The sequence below is a fragment of the Malurus melanocephalus genome, unplaced genomic scaffold, assembly GCF_030028575.1.
Source record: "Malurus melanocephalus ecotype Western Australia unplaced genomic scaffold, MMel_1.1 scaffold_400, whole genome shotgun sequence".
NCBI lineage: Eukaryota > Metazoa > Chordata > Aves > Passeriformes > Maluridae > Malurus > Malurus melanocephalus.
In genome coordinates, this window is record NW_026623632.1 from 205,034 (window position 1) to 231,906 (window position 26,873).

Sequence of the window (26,873 nt, forward strand, 5' to 3'; positions counted from 1 at the left end):
CATTTACTTTTAAGAGATGTGACCTAACCGGGTCTTACTTAAACAAAGCTGTGACTTCCTGGCTTCATGATTATTGTTAAATTACAGACCTGATGCTCTTGGCATTTCATTTTATGGTAAGGTAAAACTTTAGACTCTCCTAATTCAGAAGTCCAGGAAATTATCAGTTGACAAAAGCAGGGAACACATACATCTCCCCACAGCTGTGGGGGTCTAGTTCTAGCTCCAGCCAGCAGAGAGCAGCTGCAGTGAATACCTCCCATCACCATCAAGTTCTCTCTATACATTGGCCTACATCCTACAAGGCAGTAAAAATTCCAGCTGATGTACTTGTGGGCTCCATCACACCTGAATCTGCCACTTTCAGCTGACCCTGGAATGTACAAATGATGGGAAAGCTCACAAGACCTGGGTCTTGTGTCCTCACTGAACTCTCGTCCCTGCTTCTGCTCTCTCTCTGGYTGCTCAATCATCCATCCCTCTGCAAAAAATGTGTTAGACCTGAGTCCCAGCAGTCCAAATGGCTCCCCTAGAATTGTAGCAGAAGTTTTGATCACACTGCCCTTTGATTGACCCTACAGRAGATTGTAGAAGGCAGCTGCCTTGGCCACCCCGGTGTGCTGAGGCAAYCACTCAACTGGTGGGCTATCTGCTGCTTCCCGGAAGCCAAGGGCCATCACATCACAACAGGATTTAGCTCCTGSCCCCAGGGAAACAAGCACATGAAAGCTCACAAGGTTGTAACAAATGAAGTAATTCCTCTGGCTCAGGCCAGATGCAGATCCCAGCGGCCTTGTCCCTCATCTCCCATCACCAGAAAATTTATATACCTCTTCTCCTTCAATGCTTTGCTGAATTCTGTGATAAGAAGTCCAATTCCCAACCGTGCTCTTGCTCTTTCACATGTTAAAACACACTTTTGTGTGTCTCATTAAAAACATCCTCAAACCAGCCACATAAGCATTACAAAAGCTTCATCATGTACAAATCCTATAAACTCYATACATTACCTTTCAAGTCAGATTTCTGTTTGAACAGCCTCTCAGTTGCTAATTTGCTTTCCTATATTCCTAGCATGGCAACCATACATTATACTTTCTTCCGTAAAGGCTGCACAAATAAATGAGACTTTGGCTTTTCTCCAGATATTTTCCCATTGTTAACAGGAATATCTGTTTTTAGACCCTTTCCCGTTTGTCCGTAAAGGTAGTCTTATCTTCTTGATTCATCAGTAACAGTTTGTTACTGATGTGGAACTCGGGCTCTTTGAGGTAGCCTTTCYTGTAATCACTGTTTCTGTCATTAACTGTCCCCTAAAACTTGGCCTATCTAAATGGGATTTGTTTTAATTTCTCAGGTTCATATAGGGAAAAAGCAATTAAAATCTACTAGAGTTATTTGGAGGTATTTCATTAATTGTCTCATCATTATGGAGTAGCTGTTAATACTTGTAAGCTCTTTTTCCATCATAGGCTGAATATAGAAATAGATAAGCCTGGTCAAAGTTCTAGATTGTTTTTGATGAGTGAAGTGAGAAAAAGTTTTTAAGAGACTTRCTGAACCAAAATATCAAGATTCATGTATTTTCTAGGCTTGTTACTCATGTTTTATGCATAGATCAAACATACAAAATAAATTTACAAAAGAGATTATGGAACTTTACAATAAAGAAGYTCCTAGTTCTGAAGTCTTTAACTATATTCTCTCACTCTATTAAATTAATGCATCCAGCAAAAGGAAAGAAAGCAGGAGACAGGGCATAGAAAGTTCTTGGCTGAAGAGTACACATGAGAGATCTCAGCTCTAAAGGAGGAATTGTTATCGCACCATACTGAGAGCTGYAAATTCTCTTCACAGATTTGATTAAAGAATAATTAGGAAAATTTTAAAACACTTGATTGCAACTCGTGTCCAGCCTTAATTTTTGAACAATGATCATAGGTAATGCAGCTGCAGGTGTAGAGAGGGAGTCTCACATTGCCTGACATTTATGGTTTTAATTCTGAATGCTCTTGAAGTGAATGTGTGGCAGTGGGTGTGTTGGCTTGCCTTGCTATGCCTGCACACATACTACTCCCCATGCATGGGCATTAGAGGGAATACATGTTTTCTAGAAAATACACAATGCTTATTGTGCAAATGCAAGGACTGCAATGTGTATGTAAAAGGMATTTTACATGGTATTACAGAGAAAAATGTCTAAATTGGACATGCTCTGAGAATGCAGATAATATTTCATRAGRTGGCAGGAATTAGTCCAGCCAAGAAACATGATACCACATAGTTAAAAAGGCAATTTTACTCTTTAAGGAATAATGATACAATTTCCTCAACTCTTACATCTTTTCCATCATAACTTAAAACCTCAGGCTATGATGTTATGATAGCAACATGGAAAATACTAAAGAAATACCCTTTAAGTYAAATGATACTTATTAATTAGTTCCTGAAAATCAATTAATTTTGGATGCTTCTAACTGGATTGTCTGGAATCGGGACATCCAAATCAGCAGTTCTCTTGGAAACCAGCCTCTAGGTTTTACAGCTTATGGATTCATAATGAAAAGGGATTTCACACATTTAAATGCTTTTTAGTTTAGTACAATTGGAGAACTTTTATGTAAATTCTTAGCAAAATGTAACAACRAAGTGTCTTCAGTAATGTGGAAAATAGCATGGGGAAGAAATGCATGAAAACTGCTTACAGATATTCAGAATAAAAACTTTCCCAAGTTTGYGCCTGCACATCAGCTCTTCTTAGAAACAAGACACCATTTCTTGCAGATGAGATGGGAAGATCTTCCCASACAAGGCCATGCACAGCTGGGACAGAGAAATCACACACAAGAATTTCTGCCTCCCTTGTCTCACAGCTCTTCGTCCAGTGTAGCTCAAGTTGAAACACATTAAAGTGCAAGCTCCTCTCAGAGATGCCCATCCCTTCACTAATTCTGTACAGCAAGCCAGCTCACCTTGACAGCAATAGCACTTTTTCGGTATTTAGGTGAGAAGGCAAGAATTTGTTGCAGCTGATTTCAGTGCTGCAGCATGCAGCACTGAAGAAAGGCCAGACAGGGCAGTTTCTGAGCATGTCTCACTTCCAAAAAGCTTCTCAGTCTCCAGCTTTGCCCAGCTYGAGCCAGGCTGCACGTGTGGGCTGTGGCTGCCAGCTGCAACCCTTCAGCTGATCCATCAGGAAGGACAGGACTGAAGCAAAAGCTAACTTAGCTTCAGTTACTTTTCAGTTACTGAGTTAAATAAGGTGAATGACTCCTCACAAACCACAAAGGGTTAAAGTACTTGTGGCCTTTGTTTCTTGTGGCAGTGATAGATGATTCTTCRATTTGGTGCTTATCTCACTATTCTGCCTAGAATTCATCCTTATCCCACTTCTCTGACCAAAATGTTGGTTTAGACAACATTATTTCAAATTTTTGCTCATAATCTATTCAAGTTCCATAGACACAAATAGCATTTATATCCAACCCTCCCGGGTGCTGGTCACGCTTCAGCTGTGGGTGAGCAGCAGAGCTTAAAGCTGTTACCATAGTTTGCAACTGTACCCTCTCCTCATAGCCCAGGTGTTATTGGCAGGACAACACAAGTAATAAAACACAAATAATCAAATTATTTTGAAAAACAAACAAAAAACCCTTTTAAAATATTATTCATAAYGAAAGCAACTGCAGACACAAGACACTTTTTGTCAACCATAATTGCCCAACCAGAGCTGAGCTGGACGATAACACAACAATAACACCACTGGAACATTGAGCCTGCTGAGGGCTTTAGGAGTGATTGCAAGTATTCCCTGCTTGCACTCACCTGGCCCAGGGAAAGCTGCTCACGTGCCCTTGAGGCCGAGACACTCAGGTTAGCTGAGGATACAGCACTCTGCAAGGTCACGCGGGGTGCCAGTGCTGCTGGCATGACTCACAGACATTGCAAAGTGATGAACTCCTACTCGACTCCCCGGGAAAAACAGCACCATATCTGAACCTGGCTAAGTGTCACATTTCAACATGCATTTGTTATTTGTACCATCTTGCCAATTGCACTTGAACCCCGAGGGGGACTCGATAGCTATAAATCTTGATAGTCCAGATTCACAGTAGCACGGAACTGTTTAGAGTGGGAAAGAACTTTCAGATCATCAAGTCCAAGTTAAACTATATGTATACAGCCGTTTGAGACAGATTCTTCAAAACAAATGTGTTTAGGAAGAGGTGTAAGGCCTCTGTTATTACAGTATACTAAAGGTTCATTATTCCTAACATTACTTTCCTCCTCTGAAAAAAGGTAACACTATTCCTATATTAGCCAAAGACAATAATTACATGTATACAGTGTGACAGATTCTACAAGCCACCTAGTTCTGTTTTCCTTATCAACCAGCACTATCCAGTGCAGTCTGGTGCTTTTGCAAGCTACATTCCTGGGCTTCTTCAAAGAGAAAACAGGAGGCAAGAGAGAAACAAGAAATAGGCTCTATATCTYATCCCAGCTCTCAGTTGTCTCACATTGCGAGCAATAGATGCAGAGGAAACTCCAGAGTTTGGGCAGCATAGATACAAACAAAGAGATTAAAACTGATTTCTTAGTATCACACAGGCATTGTGATAGTGCAGAGCGCTGAATTTGTATCTGCTCTAAAATRAAGTAAATTACTTTTTTAAGAATATGTGTAATTCATGACAGATCCTTTGGATGCTCTTGAGGTGACATCTGTGGAGATGGAAGATGGTCACAAAAGCACAGCTCTTCTTCCTTCATTTTCCAACAAGGACTGTATGAAGGAGAGGGGAAGTGGCAAAATGCCATCATTAGAGGGGAACTCCTTAAATAAGAATAGGTATTATGAGAACTGCTGAAAACAAAACTAACTTTTTGTTATTCTGCTGATTTACAGATATTCACACAGCCGTTACCATTTCAGTTTTCTTTTCAAGGAATACCACTGATACATTTAGTAGATAACAGGCAAACTTAAAAGCTTTGATGAGTGTGATTCATTTAAAAAAAAATCAAATTCTCAAAAAAAAAATCAAATTCTCAATGTTTTCAGTTTTCTCAGTACCTTGGAATTTAGGCAGAAAACCTGATATCAGAATTTTCTCATTAAATTCTCTTCCCTGGATGCACCATTCTCATTCTGTTTTTCATCTCAGCAGAAACTGGGATGCACAGATGACTACAACATTTATTTATTTATTTATTTATTTATTTATTTATTTATTTATTTATTTATTTATTTATTTATAAAGCAGTGGAACATTTTGAATATCAAAAAGAAGGAAAGTTCGGTTGTTTGGATGTCTGCTGAATTCTACTACAAAAAGGTTAACAAATATTACAATTTAGGACATTTAGTCTGTCTCAAATGCAACTGCAGTGTCCATTACTGTAATTTAGAGAACAATTATCTTACCYAAATATCAGCACAAAACTTGGCTGGTTAAATTATCTAGATATTTCCCTATAGTTCCTCTTTGAGTCAAAGGAAAGACTTTCTTATACAGTGATTCAGAGTAGAAGGCTAAGTAAACTAGTTGGCATTGTGAAAGCCTCCCTGCTTCTTACACTGACCTTTAAATGATAACTAGGACCTGTCTGTATGACATCTAGCAAAATAAGCCTCCAATAACACAGACATCTGTTACCACATTATCTAATTCAAACGAYGTGTACTCCCACATACACACTAAAATATATTGGCACTTAGTATTAAAGAAAAGAAAAGCTATTAGGAAAGTTATATTTGGCTCTATGCTGCAGTGAAATTACAAAAATAACTTAAAATTTGTGTACATGTTAAATAAAACTACTATTTGCCTTTAATATTTAAGCATATAAACTATGAGCTTAATATTTTCCTTCTTATCTAGAAAACCATCACCAGCTTGATAAACATCTGCTTTTTTAAAAAATAAAATAAAAGTAATTAACCATACTAAACAGCTATCAGTCACTGAAGGTACATAAAGTTACAGGTGGGTATAACCAGAGAGATGGTGAATGCCCCATGGTGAATGTTCCACATCTGGAACCATCCAAGACTGGGCTGGACAGGCCTCTGGGCARCCTGACCTGGTTGAAGATGTCCCTCCTCACTSCAAGACTTTTGGACTAGATGGCCTTTAGAGGTCCCTTCCAATCCAAATAATTCTATGATTCTCTTTCCCCATGCATTTTCTCCTGAATATCTCTTCATTGTTTAACCTCGCTTCAACAGGAAAATTTCTGCCATTTCCTCTCACCACAGTCCATCTTGTCCATTGGTCCCAGCCACAGGAAAGGACATCAGCTGCAGAGCCACCAAGGCTGGGGTTTCACCACCACTGCTTCAAAGATATTTGAGTGCTACAGGGATGCTATCAGATCTTCCTCTCCAAGCCACTGAGCTCTTCACTCAAGCCCATCCTCCCTCTTGCATTCACAGGGTCCAGTGTTTGCTCTGGCTTCCATACACTTTCATAGACAAAATGTTCAATAAGATGAACCCCAGAAATCTGGGGGTTTTTTCCAGTCAATTCATCCAGCCTCAGAAAAGGCAGTGTTCTAATTTTTTCCTAAAAATATAAATTATTTACGATTTTTTTTCTAGGAGGAAAAAGTTACTTCTTGTTTCTCATTTTGTGAAGAAAACAACCAGCATTATATTCTGACCTTTTGTGGTAATTTTCTTTYACTATTGTTTTGCTAATTTATTTAGGGTTTAATACTCTAACAAGTTAATTCAAATGTTATTCAAATACCAGGTTAAATGTTTTTCAAATACCAGGTTATAGGATCTCTTATTATACTGCAATTTTTTKAGGTTATCTCAATTGAATACTTGCYACATCAACAGGAAAAAGATATTTTCTCAGAAGTAATTTCCTGCAAAAATTTAAATTCTGCTTGATGGACATTTAGTTTTAACTCCTAACTTCTTATTAAAAAAAATCTGACCTTTTCATAAAACAAATTCTGCTTTCCAACTTGCTACTGTTAACATTACTATCATTACATTAGGAATTGTATTCTGAACTAAGAAACCAGGATTTTTAAAATAATATATTAATTATTTAATATATTAAATATATTAATATTTAATAACCAGCAGGCAGCCCTAGATCAGCACACACTTGTGGTTCTGATTCTACTAGAAAGGGAAGTTTATGTTCAGRCCAAAATGAGACTTAAATAAGTATTTCCTATTGGACTTACTCAAGCACACGTTATGGCATAGTTGGAAACCTGATATTTAGCATAAAAAAAACCAGCTGATGTAAATGGCAARTGTCAGCAAAAGAGATGCAGTTCATTTTCCAATCCATTGGCATTGGAAACTAGTGGTTTAATAGGGTAGTAGGCCAACTGATGCTGGATTTTTTTTCCACCCAGTCAGAAAATTCAGTAAAAGTTACATCACTTCCTTGCATGCTAGCCCTGCTAAATTGTTTCCTGTACCAATGTTCCAGCTGAATTTGGAAATACTGAAGAGTTTCTTTCCCCTTCTGAAAAGCCAAAGTTAGTGGTGGCTGAAATCAGTTTCATCTGGTATTACTTGAACATCAATATTATACTTTAAAAAAACAGCAATGACTAYGTAATGGGTTTCACTGAAGTGCATAAGAAGTTCCTGATAAAAGTAACAGAAACTGTTATATTCACAATATTCCATTAAAAGCAAGTAAAAAGAAAGACTAGGCCATYRTTTGGACTTTCTTTTTAAACTCTGATTTTGAGACACAGTAGCAAACACTCTGTAACATCTSCTCTATGCAAAGCACTCAAGAGCATGAACAGAGCTGTATGGAAAGTGAATGCAGAACWGGGAAGTACAATTGTCTCTGGAAGTTTGATGCTCCCTTGACCATAGAAATTTTCTTTCCTTGGGCAATGGAACCCACAATAACCTCCCTCTTCTGAGCTTCTCTGAGTGTGATCAAAACTCTACAGACTCGAGTGAAAGGGTGACTGAGAAGCCCATGCTCATAGACAGCATGACACCTGTCATTCTAAGGTTCTGAGGTTGGTTTCTGAATTAAGCCCTTTCAGCTTCAACTGGGAGACACKGATTGTGGGAGCAATGACTCTCATATTTAGCTCTCATCCCACTCAAAGGTGGCTGGAAATGCTTTCACTGTTTCTAGAGGATATCTGTCAGCAGAAGGCAAAATAAAGAGAGCAACCCAAAACTCACAAAATTGTGATATTAAATAGCCAGTGATGCCTTGATATTGGCATATGGTATTGCAAACCTCAGAAAAATAGATTGAAAATATTGCAAACCTCAGAAAAAAGCACAAGAAAATGTAATCCGTAGTACTGAACAGGTAGTGAAAGTGAGACAAAATTTTTGCCCTGACAACCCCACTTGAAAATTTCTGTAATTGCACYACTACTGATAGAAACAGATCTTTAKGGAWGTCAGTACCATGACCAAAGACATGTTGATTTGTGGCCAAGGTCTGGGGRAAAATCTGCATATAATAGTATTTGCATGATGACCATCTTTTCAAAATAACCTGAATACTTCCTTCTTTTACTGAGYATTTGATCAAATTTGGGGTTTTAAAATGTATYTTACAATTACTGTTTATCTAAATTAATATTGCTATCAAAAGTGCTGTGCAGAGCCTGGCGAAATTATGTGTGATTGCCTGGATTGGAAAAAAAAAATTGTAACAAATATCTTAGGAAACATTGGAAAACATTTACGGGTTTACATATTGCCAGGATATCTTGGAAAACACAGTACAGCTGGAACTACATTACTGAGAGCAAGCTGCCCAAATACATCCGAGAGAAACAGGTTTTCCAGAAAATCTCCCCTCCATCTGCAAATCTAGTGGATGCTTTTAGCCAGTTACTGAGATCTTTTCCTTCTAGGCTATCTACTCAGAGGTTTTGTTTCTTCTGCAGCTGTATCAACATAAATGTGTTTTGAGAAGAATCTGTAGTGAAGAAAAGAACTAGCGTGTTTTGAATGATTATCAGTGGGGTTTGAGAGCATGCCAATAAAATGCCAGGACAGGGGTGACAGATTTTCAAAGCTGCTCATCCCAGTGGAGCTACATTTACACAAATGCATTTGTAAGAAATGCAAAGAGTTTGATTACAGTAAATATGGCCTGATTTTGCAGTCATGAGAAAGGAGGTCAGAGGGAGTTTAGTTTATCGTTAGGACATTTGTGAATCATTGTTAGACCTTTCCCACGACTTCCCAGCCRTATCTCCTGTCCATCCCCACAGCACCCTGCACCCACTGCTGTCATGCAAGATGCAAAAAGGGAAATGAAGCCATAGCACTTCTGTGAGAGGGCAAATAATGTCAGCTTTGGGACATGCACATCATTGCAATGCTGATGTGCAGGCAGGAAAAAGATGCACAAAGYGTGGATACAACATGAGGTATTTAATTTAAAATACTTAATGGCCCAGCTACTCAACACAACCAAAGTATCAAGCTTATTTAGTCAGTACTARTAATAAATCTGCAACCAGAATGGCATCAGGCAAAATTAAATTCTGCTGTATTATTTTACCATTGCATGGCAAATAGGAATAAACTTGGCAGAGGTCTGCACCCGTGCAAACCTAATGCTTGTTATAGGGTCTAAATGAAGGGTATAATGAATAGGGTCTATACAAAGAGCTAAATTCACCATTAATTACTAAAGTCAGAAAGATAAAGACTGAATTATAATGAGGAGTAGATACTCTGCAATATTAATATGTGAAACCATCAAATATCTACCAAGTTGAAAAAATTAAGAGGTATGTATTAATTTTATTTTAAATTGTGCTTCTTTTCCTAGTCAAATATTATTTCATCTCCATTTTAAAAGCTAAAAGGAAAAACTAAGTTATCAGATCTTGTGCTATCTGATTTGTGAAAGAGGGAGCAAGTCTTATTATTCCTCTCTATTTATCCTTATTTTTATGTTCCATTTATTCTTCTGTATTCAGACTTCTTCAACAAAAAAATCTAAACTGGATATAACTGAATGCAGATTTCTTAGCTACTCACTTTTATAATTTCAAAAGATAGAAAAAGACAAAAYCATAGCCACAAATCTTTTCTATATACCATAAGGGGCCAGGACACCATAGGCCATGAAGTGGCCACTCATGCCATCTCTTTAAGGTAAGAGTTGACAGAAGAGAAAATTCAAATGTGGCACATGTCTCATCTTTCAAACTGCTGCCATAATTTTTAGATACATAGGTCCCAGCTGAGAAAATATGTATGCATGTGCTCAGCTTTAAAGATGGCAGCAATCCTTTTGAACTCATTGAGACCATCCAGTTATTWCTATTAGTTATGTATTTAAGGGGTGGGTGACTCTCACCTGGTTGGTTCCTTTTTCTGCTCAGCCTTTTTTCACCTGTTCCCAAAAGGGAATAACGTGGGATGCAAAGGTTATTCTTTTCATAGGGTTATTTTGTAAAGATGATGACTAGCATGTCCAACAGATTATTATTTTTTACCGACTTGATTTCTACCAACATCTTTAACCTGATGTAGTSTTCTTAACCTTCCACTCCATTAGCCTAGTCCATCATTAAGCCTCTGTTGCAATGATCATTCTGTAAACTCAGGCAGTGAGTTTTTTTWAAATCTCTTGACTTTACCTTGGATCAGGTAAATCTTGCTTGTGCATAAGCATTAAGGGGGGAATAAACTAACAGAGTCCATCAGATACATTGTGCAACACAATTAAATATAGTGCTGGCAATTTGCTTTTTAGTTCTCTTTCATCTTATTATTATTTTCCTATTAAGGTTTATTAAGGTGAGTCTGTTCTCTGTTATTTGCTATTTCCTTTAAAGCCACATAGAATTTCGCTGTTTACTGTGGGAGATTTGAAGCATCAGATTCAGTATGCAAAACTTAATTTTCCCGAGCAAGTAATGGAAACATTACACAACCTCACTGTTTCCRATTAGTTATGGACTTCCGTTTATTCCTTTACTGCAAGTATGTTTGCTTAGTTCGCAGTACAAATTGTTAGTCATAAAAATTTATGCTCTCTCACTTGTGCTATGAATGCAAAAGACATTTTCTCCTTGCCCTACAGAACTCAAGCAATCCTTCCTCCTCCATTTCCAGAACATTTTTCCAAGGAATCTGATTAACTGATGACAACAACTAAACGATTATGAGCCCATAGAACACCACTGCCTGTCTTCTACGTTTCCCAGTAGGTGAGGCTCTCAAGGCAAGATGCTGTGCACAGCTCAGGGAATAAAAATTAAATAATTAATTCTACCTTTCTCTTAGAAATTCATCTCAGTGTTTTTGACACTGAGTTGGTAGCAGATAAAAAAAAAATCTTCTACTATGAACATTTAGCATGCATCAAAATAAAGTTAGTTGAGAATTCATAATAAAAATATGAAAATAATTTAAGGGTTGGAAAAAATGTTCTGAGATAGCATTTAGAGAATTTGGTATGTCCAGYCTAGAGCAAAGACATAGCAACTGTCCTCAAATAAATATCAAATTCTTCATATTTAACAGAGTAATTGCAGTGATAGAGACAACTAAGAGTAATTGTTCTTGCTAGTAAAAATRACATTAAAAATAACAGACATCTGGAATGAGACAAATGTGGGGCAAAGAATAACAAAATTATATGATTTTTAAAGTGACGAAATAAACTTTCAGGAGATTATTAAAAAAATTCTGCATAACTATGCCTATTTATGTTTCTTCTGTCATATTCTCCTAATTTCTTAGGCAGTCTGTTCCCTTGTCCCTTTTAAAAGTTACTCACTAGCATTCTTGTTTTCTCTGTTCCTCCAGTTGCACTGCCCCGCAAATGTGCAGCACTTATTTTCTTTCTTTCCTTATTTTTTTTTTAATTTTTATGTAGGGACTGTGCCCCAGTATTTGCAATCTTCTCTTTTATATTAAAGTCGCCTCCTGAACCTCCTAAAATTTGATCGTGGTGATGTCATCTCCTGGTTTTGACCCTAGGCAATGGYCTAGCCTATTGTCTCTGCATGACTCTTATGATCCCTAGGACAGAGGTAAAGGCATACTTTTCATATGCAACTACTGATTTAAGATGATTCCACTAATAAGTGCCATCTAAAGAGCACGCTTTACACTAGCTAMAAATCAGTATCTGATAGTCTTTGAAACTGTTCTCTGCATTTGGGCTTCTTAATGTTTGTGAATTACTTAAAAATCTGGGAGTATTTTTCCAAATTCTTTTAAATAATATTCTGTAAAACAACTATATAAAATCTTTTCAGGTGTCTAGGAGTGTAAGTTGTGACACAATGCAGTGGTGTGGGTTGGCTGAAAAAATGGAAGAAGTTTCCAAAAGAAATTAATCTGCCACTGTAAAATTTATGAGCCATTTTTTCAGACATCGACTATCAGATGGAAATGGGAGGAATAATAGAATATAACTTCTGCTTTACAATGGTCTGTTAATAGAGGAAAGCAAAAGCGCCTGTACTCAAAGGAAGCTGTCAGCAAAGCTGCAGGCTRGAGGTCCCAGAATCGTTTACAGTTCTGGCAAGAAGGAGATCATTGCTGGGGAATGAAGCTCGAGGAGGGAACCAAAAGGAAAAGGCCCGGGGGAAGGTGGGGGGGCTGCAGTATAGAAGAGCAGAATCAAGGATCTTTCTTCACCATTATTTTTTTACAGCTTTTGTGTGTCTGGTCTGATTTGTTGTGGGAGACCTGCTGGAGACAGTGTATTTGGCACAGGACAGGGTAGCTCAAAGCCAAAAGGATGATGCTATTGCCAGTTTAAAAATATGGCTTTTCTTTTCTTCTTTTTTCCCCCCTCTTTCCCCCTCCCTCCTTTTTCTTTGAAGGAAGGAAAAGGGGAAAGAAAGAGATTTGCAATGAAAACCAGAGCAGTGGGTTAACGAGAACCCTGCGCTTCAGTAGACTGGAAAGATACACAAGGCACTTCCTCTACTATCTGGCATGCAATTCTGCTGCTGCTGCTCTTAGTACATAACTTTGGAGTGAAWAAGCAAATAAGTGAAACTTTTTAGGAGATACCAACTATGAAACACCAGCTATTAATCTGTCCGTTTACTCTCTTCCCTTTTCTCCCACCACATTATTCCTTKCCACAAGTCTTTCCCAGATCTCATGTCTACCTGTGAGAATACGCACTGCCTTGTCATGTTTTCAGATGACTCCATTTGCCTTTTCCTTGGCATTGCTTCTCAGAATGAATTAGGGACAGAGCTAATACATTTATATTTCTCTTGTAATCGCTTAAGCTTCTTTAACTCAGAGTCAGAAAGAAATGCAGTTGGTAGAAATAAAGTCATCCATCTTTGCTGAACTATTTCCTYCAAATCTGGCTGGAAGTGTGAATGCAAAAGAAAAATTTTAGGTGACTTGAGCTTGCTCAAGGACTGTTTAAAATGCAGTTGCAATTGCTGCATTGCTGCATAGGAGTATGTTTTACTTCTGACGGCTTTTCTCAAATGCAGTGAAAAGCATGATGTTGAGGTCACATCTTCAACTTGGGTAAATSATTACAGTATAACTGAAGTCAGAAAAACAAGGCAATTGGCAAAACCTGAGCATTTTGTCAGTTACAAATTGAGAGTGATGCTACAGATGATTTTTGATGCTAAAACACCTCATAATCCAATCTAGCTATTCCAGGCTTTCCTGTAAGCAGCTCTTATGTGGTTCCATTCTTATAATGAAAAAGACAAAAAATAAAGTCAGTTACAGCAAAATCTTGGATGAATTAAAGATAAGCAATCACTGARCTGGAGTACAACTGTGAAGCGTAAGTTTATTAAGAATAAGATTAATTAATTTACAGACTATCCATTAATGCCAAGCAACAAATTTAACTTTTTTTTTCATTCACAACTGCTGATCTTTAAAATGGCCAGAACCAGAAGAAAAAAAACAAAAAAAAGAAACTCCAGGCTATCTAAAGCAGTTGTTTTCATTTGACAGTAATTTTCCAAGAGAAAAAGTACATACTGTTYATTAGGTTTATTAGATAGCTTCTTGAAATACTGAAACTATAAAAACAGATGTATTTCAGTTTTTGACTGGCCTCCTCCTTTGCATCTGTAGAACTGTAAGTGAAAAGAAATACAACAACTAATCCTGATCCTATCCATAAGACAGGTACACACACCCAGGTGACCCAACTACAGGTGATACAAAACCTTTCACAGTTTTAAGGACACAAAAAGATAGTGTAGATTCTGAAAACCCAGATTTTTATTGCTGCTATGAAGAGGGCTGGTGTTTAAGTTGWGTTAAACACTTAAATATTCAGATATTCATCTAAAAACTGGTCTGGGCATCTGTGAATACATTGCCTTCCAACATGTCTAGTATCTTTTATCATAGAGTCATTATAGTTGGGAAAGATCTCCATGACCATTGAGTYCAGCCTTTGGCAGTACACCACCTTGTCAGCTAAACCACAGCACTAAGTGCCACTTTCAGTTATTTCTTGACCACTTTTTGCATCCAGTGAAGCTGGAAATGGCACAAGGAGAGCCTTTCTTCCAGAGTGCTCTGGCACTTGTGCTCTTTGCCTCAGTGGGCAAAGAGAAAAAACAATAGCTGAAAAAAGTTACCGCAACTCCTTGTTGCACAAAATCAAAATGAAGTAGTTGGGGGTGTAAGGTTTAAACCACCCAGTACGCAAAGAGTCTTCAAGGTCTTCTGCATTTCAGTAGTCTAGTTTATCCCTTCCTGGCAGGAACACACCTTGCACAAGACACACCAATATGAAACACCTAAAACATCACAAACCACATGAAATTACAACCAATTAAATTTGTCTTTCTAGAAAATTATAATCACAGATTGTATGAATGTGACAATGCTTGTGCTACTGTACTGCACACCATCTATTTCTTTGTTCCTAACSCCTTTGTTCAAAGAGTCAGGATATCCTGATACAAAAGGCTCTGCAAAATACCAGTACAACAATGACAGCACGCTACTCTGGAAGTGCTTCACGATTTTCAAGGCAAAGCTACCAGATGTAGAAAGCTAACAGCATGGCACTACACTTTGCAGTCAAAACTTTTGCAAACCACTGGAGTTATCAGTTTGAGGTTAGAACACTGAGATAAGTAAGGCAGAGATCCTATAACAGGRGAAACAGCATGCTGCCCCTACTGATGTTAATGTGAGGAGGAAAGGCTTGTGCACTGTTTTCTACATAATAAGGGTATTAAGTTCCAGTCCATTCTCCTGGCTTCTCTTCCTCTGTGAAGGAAGATCCTGCTTGTTTAAAGGTTTACTTTCCATCTGGAAAGAAAAGCAGGAAATTGAATGTAACCTGGAGAAGACAAACGTATTAACTATGCATGCTAGGAAGTATTACACTGCCCACTAAAATCCCATTAAGTAAGTCTTCTGCAGTTTTACTGAGAAGTGCTGGTGTGAGAGCTCAACCTCCACCCCTCTGCTGCGCGCTCGGTAAACTAAGAGACAGACCAGTACTACCAGCCGGCTAGAAGGGATGTGYTGTACAAAGGCAACATAAGCGTTGCGAAAATCGCATTGCCCCTCCGGGTCAGGGATCTCAGAAAAGGGCCGGGCGCTGCTAAAGGGTCTGGCCAAAGGTAGCCCACAAACCTAGGGAAGCGCTCGCCGACAGCTGCGCAGCCCCAGCACGCCACCTCATTGCTGCTGCATGAGACAGAGCACTCTCGCGGGCGGCTTTGCCTTGTTTTTAAAGATTAGCGATGAATAATTGTCTCCTCGTCGTAGTGTGCGAGCGACCGCTGCCACCAGGCAGTGTCCTAACATGAACCCGTTCAGGTGGAGCTTTAGGGCCGAAGCGACGAGGACGCGGGGCAAGACCCCACACCCCCTCCCCTAAACCCGTCGTTTCAGCAACTCGCTCCTCCCCGACCCCTCGAGCCCCGGCACCTCCGCTGCCTTTCTGGGTGCCCGCTCGGGGCTGGCGCCCGACAGCGGGGACAGCGGGGCACCGCACGCCGCCASCGGACTCGTGCTCCGCTGCCGGCCCTCGCAGCGTCCCGTGAATCACCGCCCTTCCTCCCGCCGAAGGGCAGCCGAGGTGACGGCGCCGTTTGACTAAGAGGCCAAAACCCCCACCGGCTCCGCAGCCAGCTGGGCGAGGAGGAAGGCGGGGCGCTGGGGGCTCCCCCACGGCATCACGGCGGGGATAAAGTCAAAGCGTCTCCGCCGCGGCGCTTAGCGGGGTGTGAGCTGCGGCTGTGCCGGCGCGGCCCCGCTGCCCCGAGTGCCGCCYGCAGCAGCAGCAGCCCGAGCCCCCGCCCCCGGGTCCCGGCGCCGCGCCGGTATGAGCGGCGGCCCCGCGCCTGCCCGGCAGCCGCTTCTCCCCGGCTGCAGGCGCCTGGCGGCGGGCTGAGGGCGCGCAGCGGCGGGAGGCGAGCGAGGCGCCGGAGCCCGGCGCTGCTTCCTTCCTTCCGCGGGGCGGAGGTGGTGGGCAGCCGGGCCCCCGCCCCGCTCTGGATGCCCATCGCGGCTGCTCGGGCCGGGGGGTGGCTGCGGCTCCCCGGCGGGGGGCGCGGGCCAGGATGCCGGTGCTGGAGCGCTTCTTCCCCGCGGCAGAGCCGGGCAGGAGGAGGAGGACGGGGGAAGAGCCGATGCCCTTTCCCATGGGCAGCCTGCCCGGTTATCAGCAGGGGACCCTGGCCTGGGACTTGCCCGACATGATCAAAATGGTAAAGCTCGTCTGGAAATCCAAGGGGGAGCTCCGCGGGGCGAAGCACAGAGGCATTTCGGAGAGCGAGGATGCCCTGGGCGGTTCGGCAGGTAGGTTTCCCCCGCCTTCTGCTCGGGAAAACTGGGGACCAAAGGCGGCTGGGGCCGGGGGTGGCCSGTCCCGTGATGGGGCAGAGCGTGCCCGACCGACCGCGGCCGGGCTGACAAACAGCCCGTGCTTTGGGCAGCTCTGCCGCCGCCGGGACASGCACACCGGAGTCTCTGCCGGTCTGAAGTCACGTCAGTTTGTCCGTGGCGCTCTCCCGGTGCAATCTGTTGCSTGGCTTTTACACTCAGGGTGATAGAAGCTCGGCTAAAAACCAGAGCGAGTAGCTGGGAGGCTGCGTGCCGGCGCGGAGAGCTCTCCCGGCCCTCACGGAGCCCCGGCGCGGCGGCCCCGCGGTCACGGTGACGGACAAGCGGCGCCCCGGGGCCGGCGGGCAGCCCGGCCGCTGCAGGAGCTCCCCCGGCTGTGTTCGCCGTGCCTTTCCGAGCGCATGGCTTCTCCTCCTGAACCGCCAAACCTCTCCGCGATCCTTGCGTGCGCTGCGCTCCCTTCACATGTTCTGCCCGCGCTAACCTTGTGCAAAGCGGAACGACTCCCTTACGACTTGTTCGTTGTTAGCCACCACTACTAAAAACTTGAGAAAGGCTGCCCCATTGCAGTAGTTTCTCTTTAAACGTGGTATATTACTGAGTAAAGAGCACGTGCTTTTTCATTAGCTGTATGAATCTTGCGTGTCAGTTTTTTCCGAACTCACTAACATATGCCACCACATCACATGCTTTTTTGAAGTCCAGGTTAGACCTGCAGCATTTTCATTAGGTAGAGATGAGTTGTCATGTTAGYATGGTACTTGATTCGCTTATTCTGCATCTTAACCCACAATGCTCCACATTGCTTATGGTTTAGAACCTCTTGCCTTCTGTTGAAGTCAGGGTCATGGGCCTGTAGCTGTCCCAGTATCAGTTCATAATTTTTTATTCTCTTGTAATTGTATTGCTGTGATTTAWTAGACTTAATGAAACTGTGTGGCTTGTTCCTTCAGAACTCTGTATTATCTCATCGCTGCACCTTGTCCACTACATTCTTCCAACGCATTCAGTCTTCAAAGATTATGCCTTTGCTTTCCTTTGGTGTACCTGTTATTGAGACCTATGATTTACAGTACTTTGTACCAGAATAATTTAATTTCTTAGGTATTGTAAGCATTTTGAAGTGCTTGTGTGCATATGTACGTATTCTCTGTGTGCGTGCAATTGTATATATAAACTTGAATATTAAATTTAAGTATCAGTGTATCACTTTTGAATGCCCGCTAAGATTGGCTGATTGGTCATTGTATGTCTGTTATTTTAAATGTTCAGAGTTTAATGAAAAAATGCTTGGTYCCCTTCCATTTTGAATAAGGGAGGATAGTTCTCGGGCTCTGGGGAAGAGGTGCAGTCTGTCACGCTACTCTTGGGGAATCACTTCAGTTTAAAAGAGTAATAAGTAAGTGTTGTGTTTAATGAAAGAGGAAATCAAATTGCTCTTTAAGACTTGGAGCAAATAAGCTGGGAATGTATTGGAGTCAACCAGGGAAATTGAGGCTTGTGTGGTGAGTACTGGGTGTTCAGAGATGGACCCTAGTCAAGCAGCCTAAGAAATGCTGCATTGCTTACACCTTATGTATGAGTAATGGTGGTTTTTCAGTGTGGTTCTGTTGTATCTGGTAAAATTACTTTCATTAGGTAACAAATGAGATTCACCTTCAGATTCCTGGAGGCAACTTAAAATGAGTGTGAATGTACAGAGACAGATTAGTCCACTTAGCAGGATGTGAGTAACTTGCATTTACTCAAATGGCCATTACTTGTATCCTGTGAGGGGTCAGTCCTTTTCATGGTGCCATATCCTATTTCATAAACTCAGCTGGCTTGCACCAGCACAAATCAGGGCAGAAGATGACTCTTAACTCGTAACACTTTAAATACGAATCATCAGACTGTTTGAGTGAACCAGACCTGGGTTGCTGGTTTTTCCTCCTCTGCAACAGTCATCCTAGTAGTTTACCCTCTTGTGGTTTCATTTTAGTCACTTTAGTATATTGGAGTATGTGGGAAAACCAGTAAATGCTGAAATCTAGTATACTTAAATAAGTGCAGAGTCAAAGAAAGCAGAAATRGGAAGAAGAGATAATAGTTTGGAAGGCTCAGTAGCTTGAGGTACTCAGCTTTGTTTGTGTGGTGGTTTGTACATGTTTGATTCCTTAAAAAAAAAGGACAAAACTTTATAACTTGCATCTTATAAAAAAGACAGTACTTAGTCAGGAATCAGATTTTCTTCAGGTGGAGTTAAAGCAAATAATTTCTGCTTGAGGTACTGCTAGCTAGGCAAATAAAGGTTGATTGTTCAGTAGTAGAGTTCACAGCACTTTCCACATCAAGGGCTTTTTCATTTGAATTTGTAAGTATTCATGTGATAACTCATGTTCTGTTATCACATCCTCATGAAACTACTTTGCTTACAGTAGAAGAGGAAATAGATAGGAATTCTGGAAGGAAACTGTCAGGATTTTTGCCTTGCTTGTTCATGTTAATACAGATTTACCRAAGTAAATTTCTTTGCCTTGTCCAAGTGATTGGACTGGGCTTTGGGCTGGCTTTCTAGAGAAGTCACRGCCCTCTTAACCATAGGTAGTGTGCAGGAGGGACAGCTGTATCTGCACACCATGTCAGTTCATGCACACCATGGCAATGTCTTGGGGACCCACTTAGCTGTAATTTATACCACATTCCTCTTTCCTGAGGTAGGAGTAGAGACCTTCTGGAGAGCAAAACTATCTATGTGTCCTCAGCTGTCATATGTAAGAGCTATATCTGGGTCTTTCATCTTGCTCAGTACCGAGAATAAGCTACTTAATCTCACTGCAAAAAAAGTGTTTGCAATACATCATGCAGCATATAGTTGGGATGAATGAAGGACTCAGTTTTCAATGGCTGCCTGCCATTGGGGTTTCTAATGATGATTTATTTTCACTTCCAAAGCAGTAAAACTCACACCTTAAGCCTTCTCTTCTTGTTGCACTGCTTTTTAAAGTTAGTATCAATTAAGARTACAGACCTTTCTCCTGCACCTGGCTTGCTGTTGCTTAGTAACTCTTTTTTCCCCCTCCCTATTTCAATCCCTGACCAAATCAGCACAAAACTGAGATTTGCTGAAGACTCTCTCCAGCTGTGCCAGAAGTAATTTCTGCAGGAAATGGGTATAATTCGATGTCATTCCATACTGTGTTTCAAATAGATTATTTGCAAGCCAACGCGTTTTACTTGAATGAAATAACAGCATGTGTTAATATTATTACAGTTGAATTATTAAAATAATTCTTGTCTGAAACTGTGTTGATCTCTAGGAGGGRACTGTGTTCTGTTTATGACCCTAACTTTCTTATCACTGTCTTCTAGAGTTCAGCAGTAGCTTTGCATATTAAACAAACCTGATCARGTTTGTTTGTTTAATATCAGGGAACAGGTACAGGTTTGCCTCCGAGAGTCTTCCTTATGAGCATTACCAACCTCTTAAGCTTACAGTGATCATCCCAGATAACTCCAGAGAGACTTTCTGTACTAAGTCTTGCACATGTGCTGACATGCAAGACTTTCAGAGAAGGTGCTGTGCTACTTAGAATTATCAAGGTCTGTTAAGGCACTGTGGATTTTTTTAAATAACTCTGAACATTTTTTTCCACTTATCTCTTTCTGTTGATAGATATTTTCTCAGAAATGTGAGTTCTGATTCATGCATGCATCATACTTGTTGTTAACTGCTATGTGTCTTTGCCATGAGCAGGAAAAGCAAGCAAGTACCACACATCACTCCTATTACAGTTGGAAAAATCTCTGCTAATTGTTGGTGTGTCTGTTTCCTTCTCTTCAGTCCACTGTCTCCTTTACAATTCAGTAATCTATTCAAACTTCTTGTTTGCTCTTTAAAACCTTAGAGCTGTTTGCTAAGCAAGCAGGCATTGTGATACACCTGTTAGAGAGGTCAGAGTCAAATCATTCATGCATCATCAGTGGTTGATTGAAGGTCTTCCTTAAAGTTATTCACAAGACTTCCAGAGACTCAGTTCTTCCGTAGTATCCCGGTAAACATGCCTTTTACTCTATTTTTCTTTTGTATTTAGCTACCTTTATCATGCTGTGCAATAGCTTTGCTGTGTACGATAAAGTAAACTTCATGCTTCCTCTKCCCATCATTGCTTATAGAATCTCAAAATTRTTTGAGTTGGAGGACACCTTTAAACACCATGCAGTTTCMATCCTCCTGCCATGGACAGGGACACCTTCCACTAGACCAGGYTACTCCAAGTTCCATTGCATCTGGCCTTGAAGGCTGTCAGGAATGGGCATCCACAGCTTCTGTTTGAGTGCATATTTGCTGAATTGTGTTTAGTTGTGACACCTTGAAATTCATTRCATATGTTTACAGTTCCACTGCAATAATTAATAATCATAAAATGCTTAAAATCTGAATCTSTGGATTACTGAGAACCAAATAGGGGTTTGGCTTAAAAGCTCATCATTTTGTTGATCATAGTTGATGCTGAGCATATAGGTGCCACAGATGAAGTTCCCAGCGATAAATAAAACATGGGAGKTATCAAATGGCATTGTCTTAGCATCTGACCAATTTCCTATGTAAATGTTCAGATTGAAATCAGCTTCATTTATGTCCTGCTGAGAGATGTATATCAGGCAGGAAGGCAACTGGCTATGTATTTCTGAGGTTAGGTTTTCTTTTCTTCTTTTTCCCTAAGTTTTATGTTGAGACTTGCTAAATCCATTACACTTAGATGGACAAAGAATGTGAATTTGATAGGATCAAGACTACCTGTGGCAACTTTGATTGCTCACTRACTGTTGTGTTCAAACTTCAGCCCCTGGAACAAGAAATACGCTCTTCTACATTTTGTGAAGAACTGGTTAAATCAGTGGAACTGTGTGTGATGGTCTCCTTTGGAACAGTGAAATTAGACAGTGACCAGTACCTCTTCTGTAGCATGTGTATGTAGACCAAGAGATAGAATTCAGACCACATCTATGRGTAGTGCTGTTCAAACACAACTCTTCAGTTTACTGGCTGAACATAAGTYATTAATACATGATTTGGTGCTATTTTTTTTCCAGAAGACTGTACTAATTACAGAATTGGCTTCAAAGATTTAAAATAAAAAAAAAACAAATCATGGTCACTATTCAAATTCTAGTCCTTGTTTAATACCTACCTCTTTACTTCGAAGTATTTTTAAAATGTAGTGTAGAATGAGAAGTTGAACTGATATTAGAAGTCTTTCATTTTGAACATGGCAAAATGAGCTGATGTGAGTGTGCTTATCAATTGAAGTCTGTTTATTTTAKGAGTGAAAATTTTCTACTTAACTACTTGTTTCTACTTCATTCTTGTGTAAATTTTCTGCTGTGAATTTATTAAGATTTTGGGATATTCAGAGTTAAGTTCGAAGTGACCTTTAAGATGACCAAGTTCAACCACTGCGATGTCTGTCCACCAAAATAGGAACTATTACTAGACCAGCAGTAAACAGTAGAGAAGAAATAATCTGAAAATCTCACTGATTTCTGAATGGTCTTTCAGTTCAGCCTGGTTGGCACATTTTTTGTTTGCATTATTGTGAAYGTTGGAAAACAAAGTTTATTTGCAGAAATACTTGGAGAAGCTCTTTGAGCAGCTGTTCAGCTATGTACAGCCACAAGAGAGAGAGAAAGATGGCAATATTTTAGAGTTAAGACTGCAGGATAAAGTTAGGAGATAAAATGTAATTGCCCAGGTTGGATGTTGGCCAGCATGAAGAAGGAAATGCTGCTGGTTGCTAGAAAAGTGGCAGAGGTTTTATTGGTCTGTCGACTCAGAGACAAATGAGCAGTCTGCTGAAAACTATAAATACAAATAGAGCAAATTCCAGCAAGCTGTGAAATGGTGCTGTTGCTTTCAATGAAGCTACTGTAAATATTAGGAGCCAAAAACGAGGCTTTATATATAAAAAATACCGTTTCTAAAGGAAAAGCTGGAAAAACTATGATAAAAACACTATAATAAAAACAGAATTGGGTTGTTGGGTTTTTTTTTGAGGGGGGTGTTGTATGCTTGTTTGCTTCATTAGGGTTAAAGCTGATCATTTTCTTTTATCTCTGGTAAATTGACTCTAAAGTTCTCTGTACTCTCTGAAAAATCAAAGTGATGAGTGGCTACCAATAGAAAACAGTAGCTGTATTAACCATGCCTGCCTAATGGTCGTGATTTTCTTTATTGCCTAAATGTTGTGAGAGAAATGTTTAAAATGCATTGTGGGAGGCTCAATACTGCATTCCAACTTCCAACATTGTATGCAACGTTTGCTGTTTCAGCGCTTCGTCATAACCAACTTAGTTTGTGGTCTACTATACTCAAAACTGTTTGCTTGGAGACACGCATCCCAGACAGCTTTCTGTAGTCCTGCTTTAGGAAGCGTGAGTTTGGCATTCCATCCAGGCAACAAAAGAGAACAGGAGTCTGTATCACCATTTTCTCCACTATGACCCGTTCAGACCCCCTAGAGCTCTTCTGGAATATGCGAAACCACGTTACTTACGATGATAGCCCACATGCTGCCCCGCCGCTGCTTCCTTTCCAAGGGGCATCTTTACAGATGGGCAAACTTGTCTGAATCAGAGTTGGCCTGCAGGAGCTTGCTGGTGTCAGCTTCTTTGAAAAAAAGTCCTCAGACCTCCGGCTGTTTCTTCACAGCAATTGTGCATCTGATTCTGGCCATAATGCTATAAAACGTGCTAGTTCTGCTTTCCTTTCATCTGGACTAAAAAGTGAAACACTCATGAGACATCCGGCTTAAACTGTGCTTTGACATTTGTTAAAAACTTTTTGTAAATCATCCTAGCCTTGTTCAAAAAGAGCATTTAGTCTACTAAATTACAGGATAAATTAGATTAAGTACTTGATTGGTCCGTGGTGTAGACTTGCAAACACAAGACAAAAATGTCTTGGCTCTTCACTTTTTTCCTCAGCTTGCTGCATAAAATTTATTCTGTCACTGTTATGGCTACAAATARACAAACTATGAGAGAAGGAATAAATAAATCTTTCTTGCTCACCTCCTGGATAAAGGATTATTTTGGCTCCTTTGTGGACCACAAGCTGTGGTTTTCCCTGAAAAAGATGAATGTAGTGTGGTCTAAGGTGTGTACAAAGTGAGGTCCAACACAACAAGGGTTTAGCAGGCTCATCATGGAGAGTGTTGCTGTCAGATCTGTCCCTTATTACAGAGAGGCAAGCCCCTTCTATTCCTCTTTGAACAGAATCTCCTGAAATTCAGGTATTCTTCAAATTTCTCTCAGAAATAAAACGTTGCCACTGACCTTTGCCAACTGATTTATAATCTCTGGGAATGCTACTCTRTAGGAGTGCTCCCCAGTCCAGGGAGCCGAGGACCTGGTTCAAATTGCAGTGAAGCCAGGGACAGTTTTTCYATGGATGTGGATGGGCTTTTTTCTAGACCAGGATAGTCAGTGTTACTTYTAGGTAAAATACTGTGGAAGGTGTACTCTTAAGTATCTCTTTACACACATTAGTCCATTTGGAGACATTGCTGTAAACTTCCCCAGCTCTGATCCCTTCTGCAGGGGAAGTGTGCAAAACTCTGCTTCCTCTGGAAGAATATGAAATCCTTTCATCTGTAGCCAGCTCTGGCTTGTGCAGAGGTAATGCCCTTCAAATATTGCTATCTCAGTATTCTYCTGCTATTCCTGACCTAAGGTAAGGACAAAGTATTAACTCAGAGGCCTACTTAAAAGATGCTCTGTGCAGGTGCAGTTAGAAATTCAGTGTTATCCTGTACGGTTTTCGGAATGCACTGTGCTGTGGCAGGCATTGTTTCTTTCCTGCTGCTTAAGCACTGCCTTGAGATTGAATGTTTTGTTTTCAGCTGCCAGGATTACAGATCAGCCAGAAGAATAAACTAAGTACTACACAATAGTGTTTGAGCACTGCTTTTGAAAGTTAAATCGTGAAGTAGGATCATCAAGTAGAAGGAATTAGTTTTAAGCTTGCTGGAGCTATGTTCCAAAATAGTGAAAAACAAGTGTGTACACAGATGTGACAGGTGAATATTCAATGAAAAATCTTAGACAATAATTAGAAAATGCAGGTTCAGAACATTCCTTAAGCCATCAAAATTTTGACAGGCACTGGAAACACYTTCTGTATCCAGTCCGCTATCTTGTTTTTAATAGCTGTTGGCCAAGTTCTTCCTTGTCTAATAAGAAGTGTTTCTGCCGTTAGTTAAGGTTAGCAGCAGTTAGTCCTCGGGGATTATCTCTGCGTGTTATCTGGGTTATCAGGGGACTGTTCACTGAAGCACCCAGGTGCTTATCCAAATAGCTGTGTTCCAAACTTCACTTATCCAAACATCTTCCAAACAGTTCATGTGTGCTAAACATGAGCTGGAAATCTCGTAATTACAGGCTTTCATGGATGATTCCTTATTTCCTGCTTCCAGCCTGAGTGAATATACTGCAGTAACAGCTGCCTTCACAGTAATTGGGCAATTGCATTTCTAATTCCAAATGGCACTGAAAAAATAAAGGGGTGAGAGAGACTGGACTTCTGTGAAATGCCAGAAAGAGCTATTTGATCTAGCTTGGGGTTTTCATGCAGGTTTGTCTCATTAAAAGAAGTGGGTGGAGGAAAAGAATTCTGCATACCCTGCTTGTAGATTATGTTAGTGATACAAATTATGCTCAGACAGACTAACAGGGAGAAACAGAAAACCTCATGTGAGAGGTTTAGGTGCTGCACAGCTATTGCACTTGCTTTTTCTTCTTCCTGGAAGCACTAGTGAGCATACATTTCATGTTCTCATTTGAGAACTAAAGCTAACTGATCAAATTAGTACTGGTAATAGCTCAGGGCCTTTCTTGAATTTGTTCTTTGTGTGTAAAAGTCTGTGYGTTGCTTTCCATGACCAGTGGAAAAGAGACTAAGCAGAAGAGAATTCACTGCACAGCTGAGACCTACTACCCTAAAATTGCAAAAGAGTAAGGCTTTTAGGTGAGACACTGTCAGCATACACTTCCAAGCAAGGTCAGTGTGAACATCCTGCTTAGAGTCAGCAAACTGCGAGCTCTCAAGAAAGCAGAACAGCAAGGAACAGAGGGCACTTAGAGGAGACAGGCAGTGAGTGGGAGTTGGAGGGAGAGATGTGAATTTCTTCAGTGCTGTTTAGTCCCACTAGCATGTCTCAGGTTTAATCCCAACTTCCCTCCTTGTCAGTCATGAATAAGGCAACAATCACTGCTGCATGTAAGTGCTGGCACAGCTTTTTGCCCATCTTTTTTCTGTCAAGTTGTCCTGCCCTCTCATTGGAAACCATAATTGCAGATGTGGGTAAGGGCACGGTGACACAGATGAGATGGTGCAGTCATGCATTGACTTCATAGACTTTTTTTTTTAGGAGCATGTAATGAGTTATGGTTTATCAGCTTTTCTAGCTTCATGCGAGTCAGCCAAAGTGATGAAAATAGCAAGGATAGCAACTCATGCTACGGCATCGTGGGGGCTCATACTGAAAACATGCTTGCAGCCATGAGCATCCAGGAGGTGTTACAGGACTACAACAGTTCAGCTTTATGAGTAATCAGAAGGTTTCAGTATGATATCTGCTTTTTCTTTCTGAGTACTGGTTAACTCACCCATCGTAAAAGTGAAAGGGATAGTAGGACTTCGGGGGCGAGTGCAGATAACATAGTGCAGGAAGGTGCAGCAAATAATAAGTAGCTTCTGTAGAGACAGAAGTGTTCCTGAAGACCCTGCTTTGCCTGAGGAGAAAATAAGAGAGAAGTATGGGATTTTCCTGTCAAAATTGGAGTGGGATTTGTCCTCTGATTGGTCTGCATAGCTTACCTGTGAGAAATGTATGATCCTTCACAAGATTTTACACRTCATGAATAGAACCTGACTGCTCAGATCTACATGAAATAGCTAGGTCTGAAGTTCTGCTTCAAGATAGAAGTGTCTTTAAGTGTCTAAGAATCTACCTGATTTGTGTCAAGTAAATGCTTAAGCTACCTACAGAATGCTGTTCTGGWTTTCTGAGTTATAAGATGC

At 40.7% G+C, this 26,873-nt stretch overlaps 1 protein-coding gene across 4 annotated transcripts in view; it reads left to right on the plus strand.

The window, feature by feature from the left end:
* PDE7B (phosphodiesterase 7B) overlaps positions 1-26,873 on the plus strand; it is a 168,959-nt gene that overhangs the window by 72,074 nt on the left and 70,012 nt on the right. Inside the window, exon 1 of one of the 4 annotated variants that reach the window (XM_057379306.1) lies at positions 16,337-16,765. The exons of 2 other annotated variants lie outside the window; for them this stretch is intronic. In XM_057379306.1, coding sequence (XP_057235289.1) covers positions 16,528-16,765 — 238 coding nt within the window. In that variant the 5' untranslated portion in view covers positions 16,337-16,527. Of the gene's footprint in view, positions 1-16,336; positions 16,766-26,873 lie in introns of those variants that run through there. One more of the 4 variants, XM_057379303.1, reaches the window with a different exon arrangement.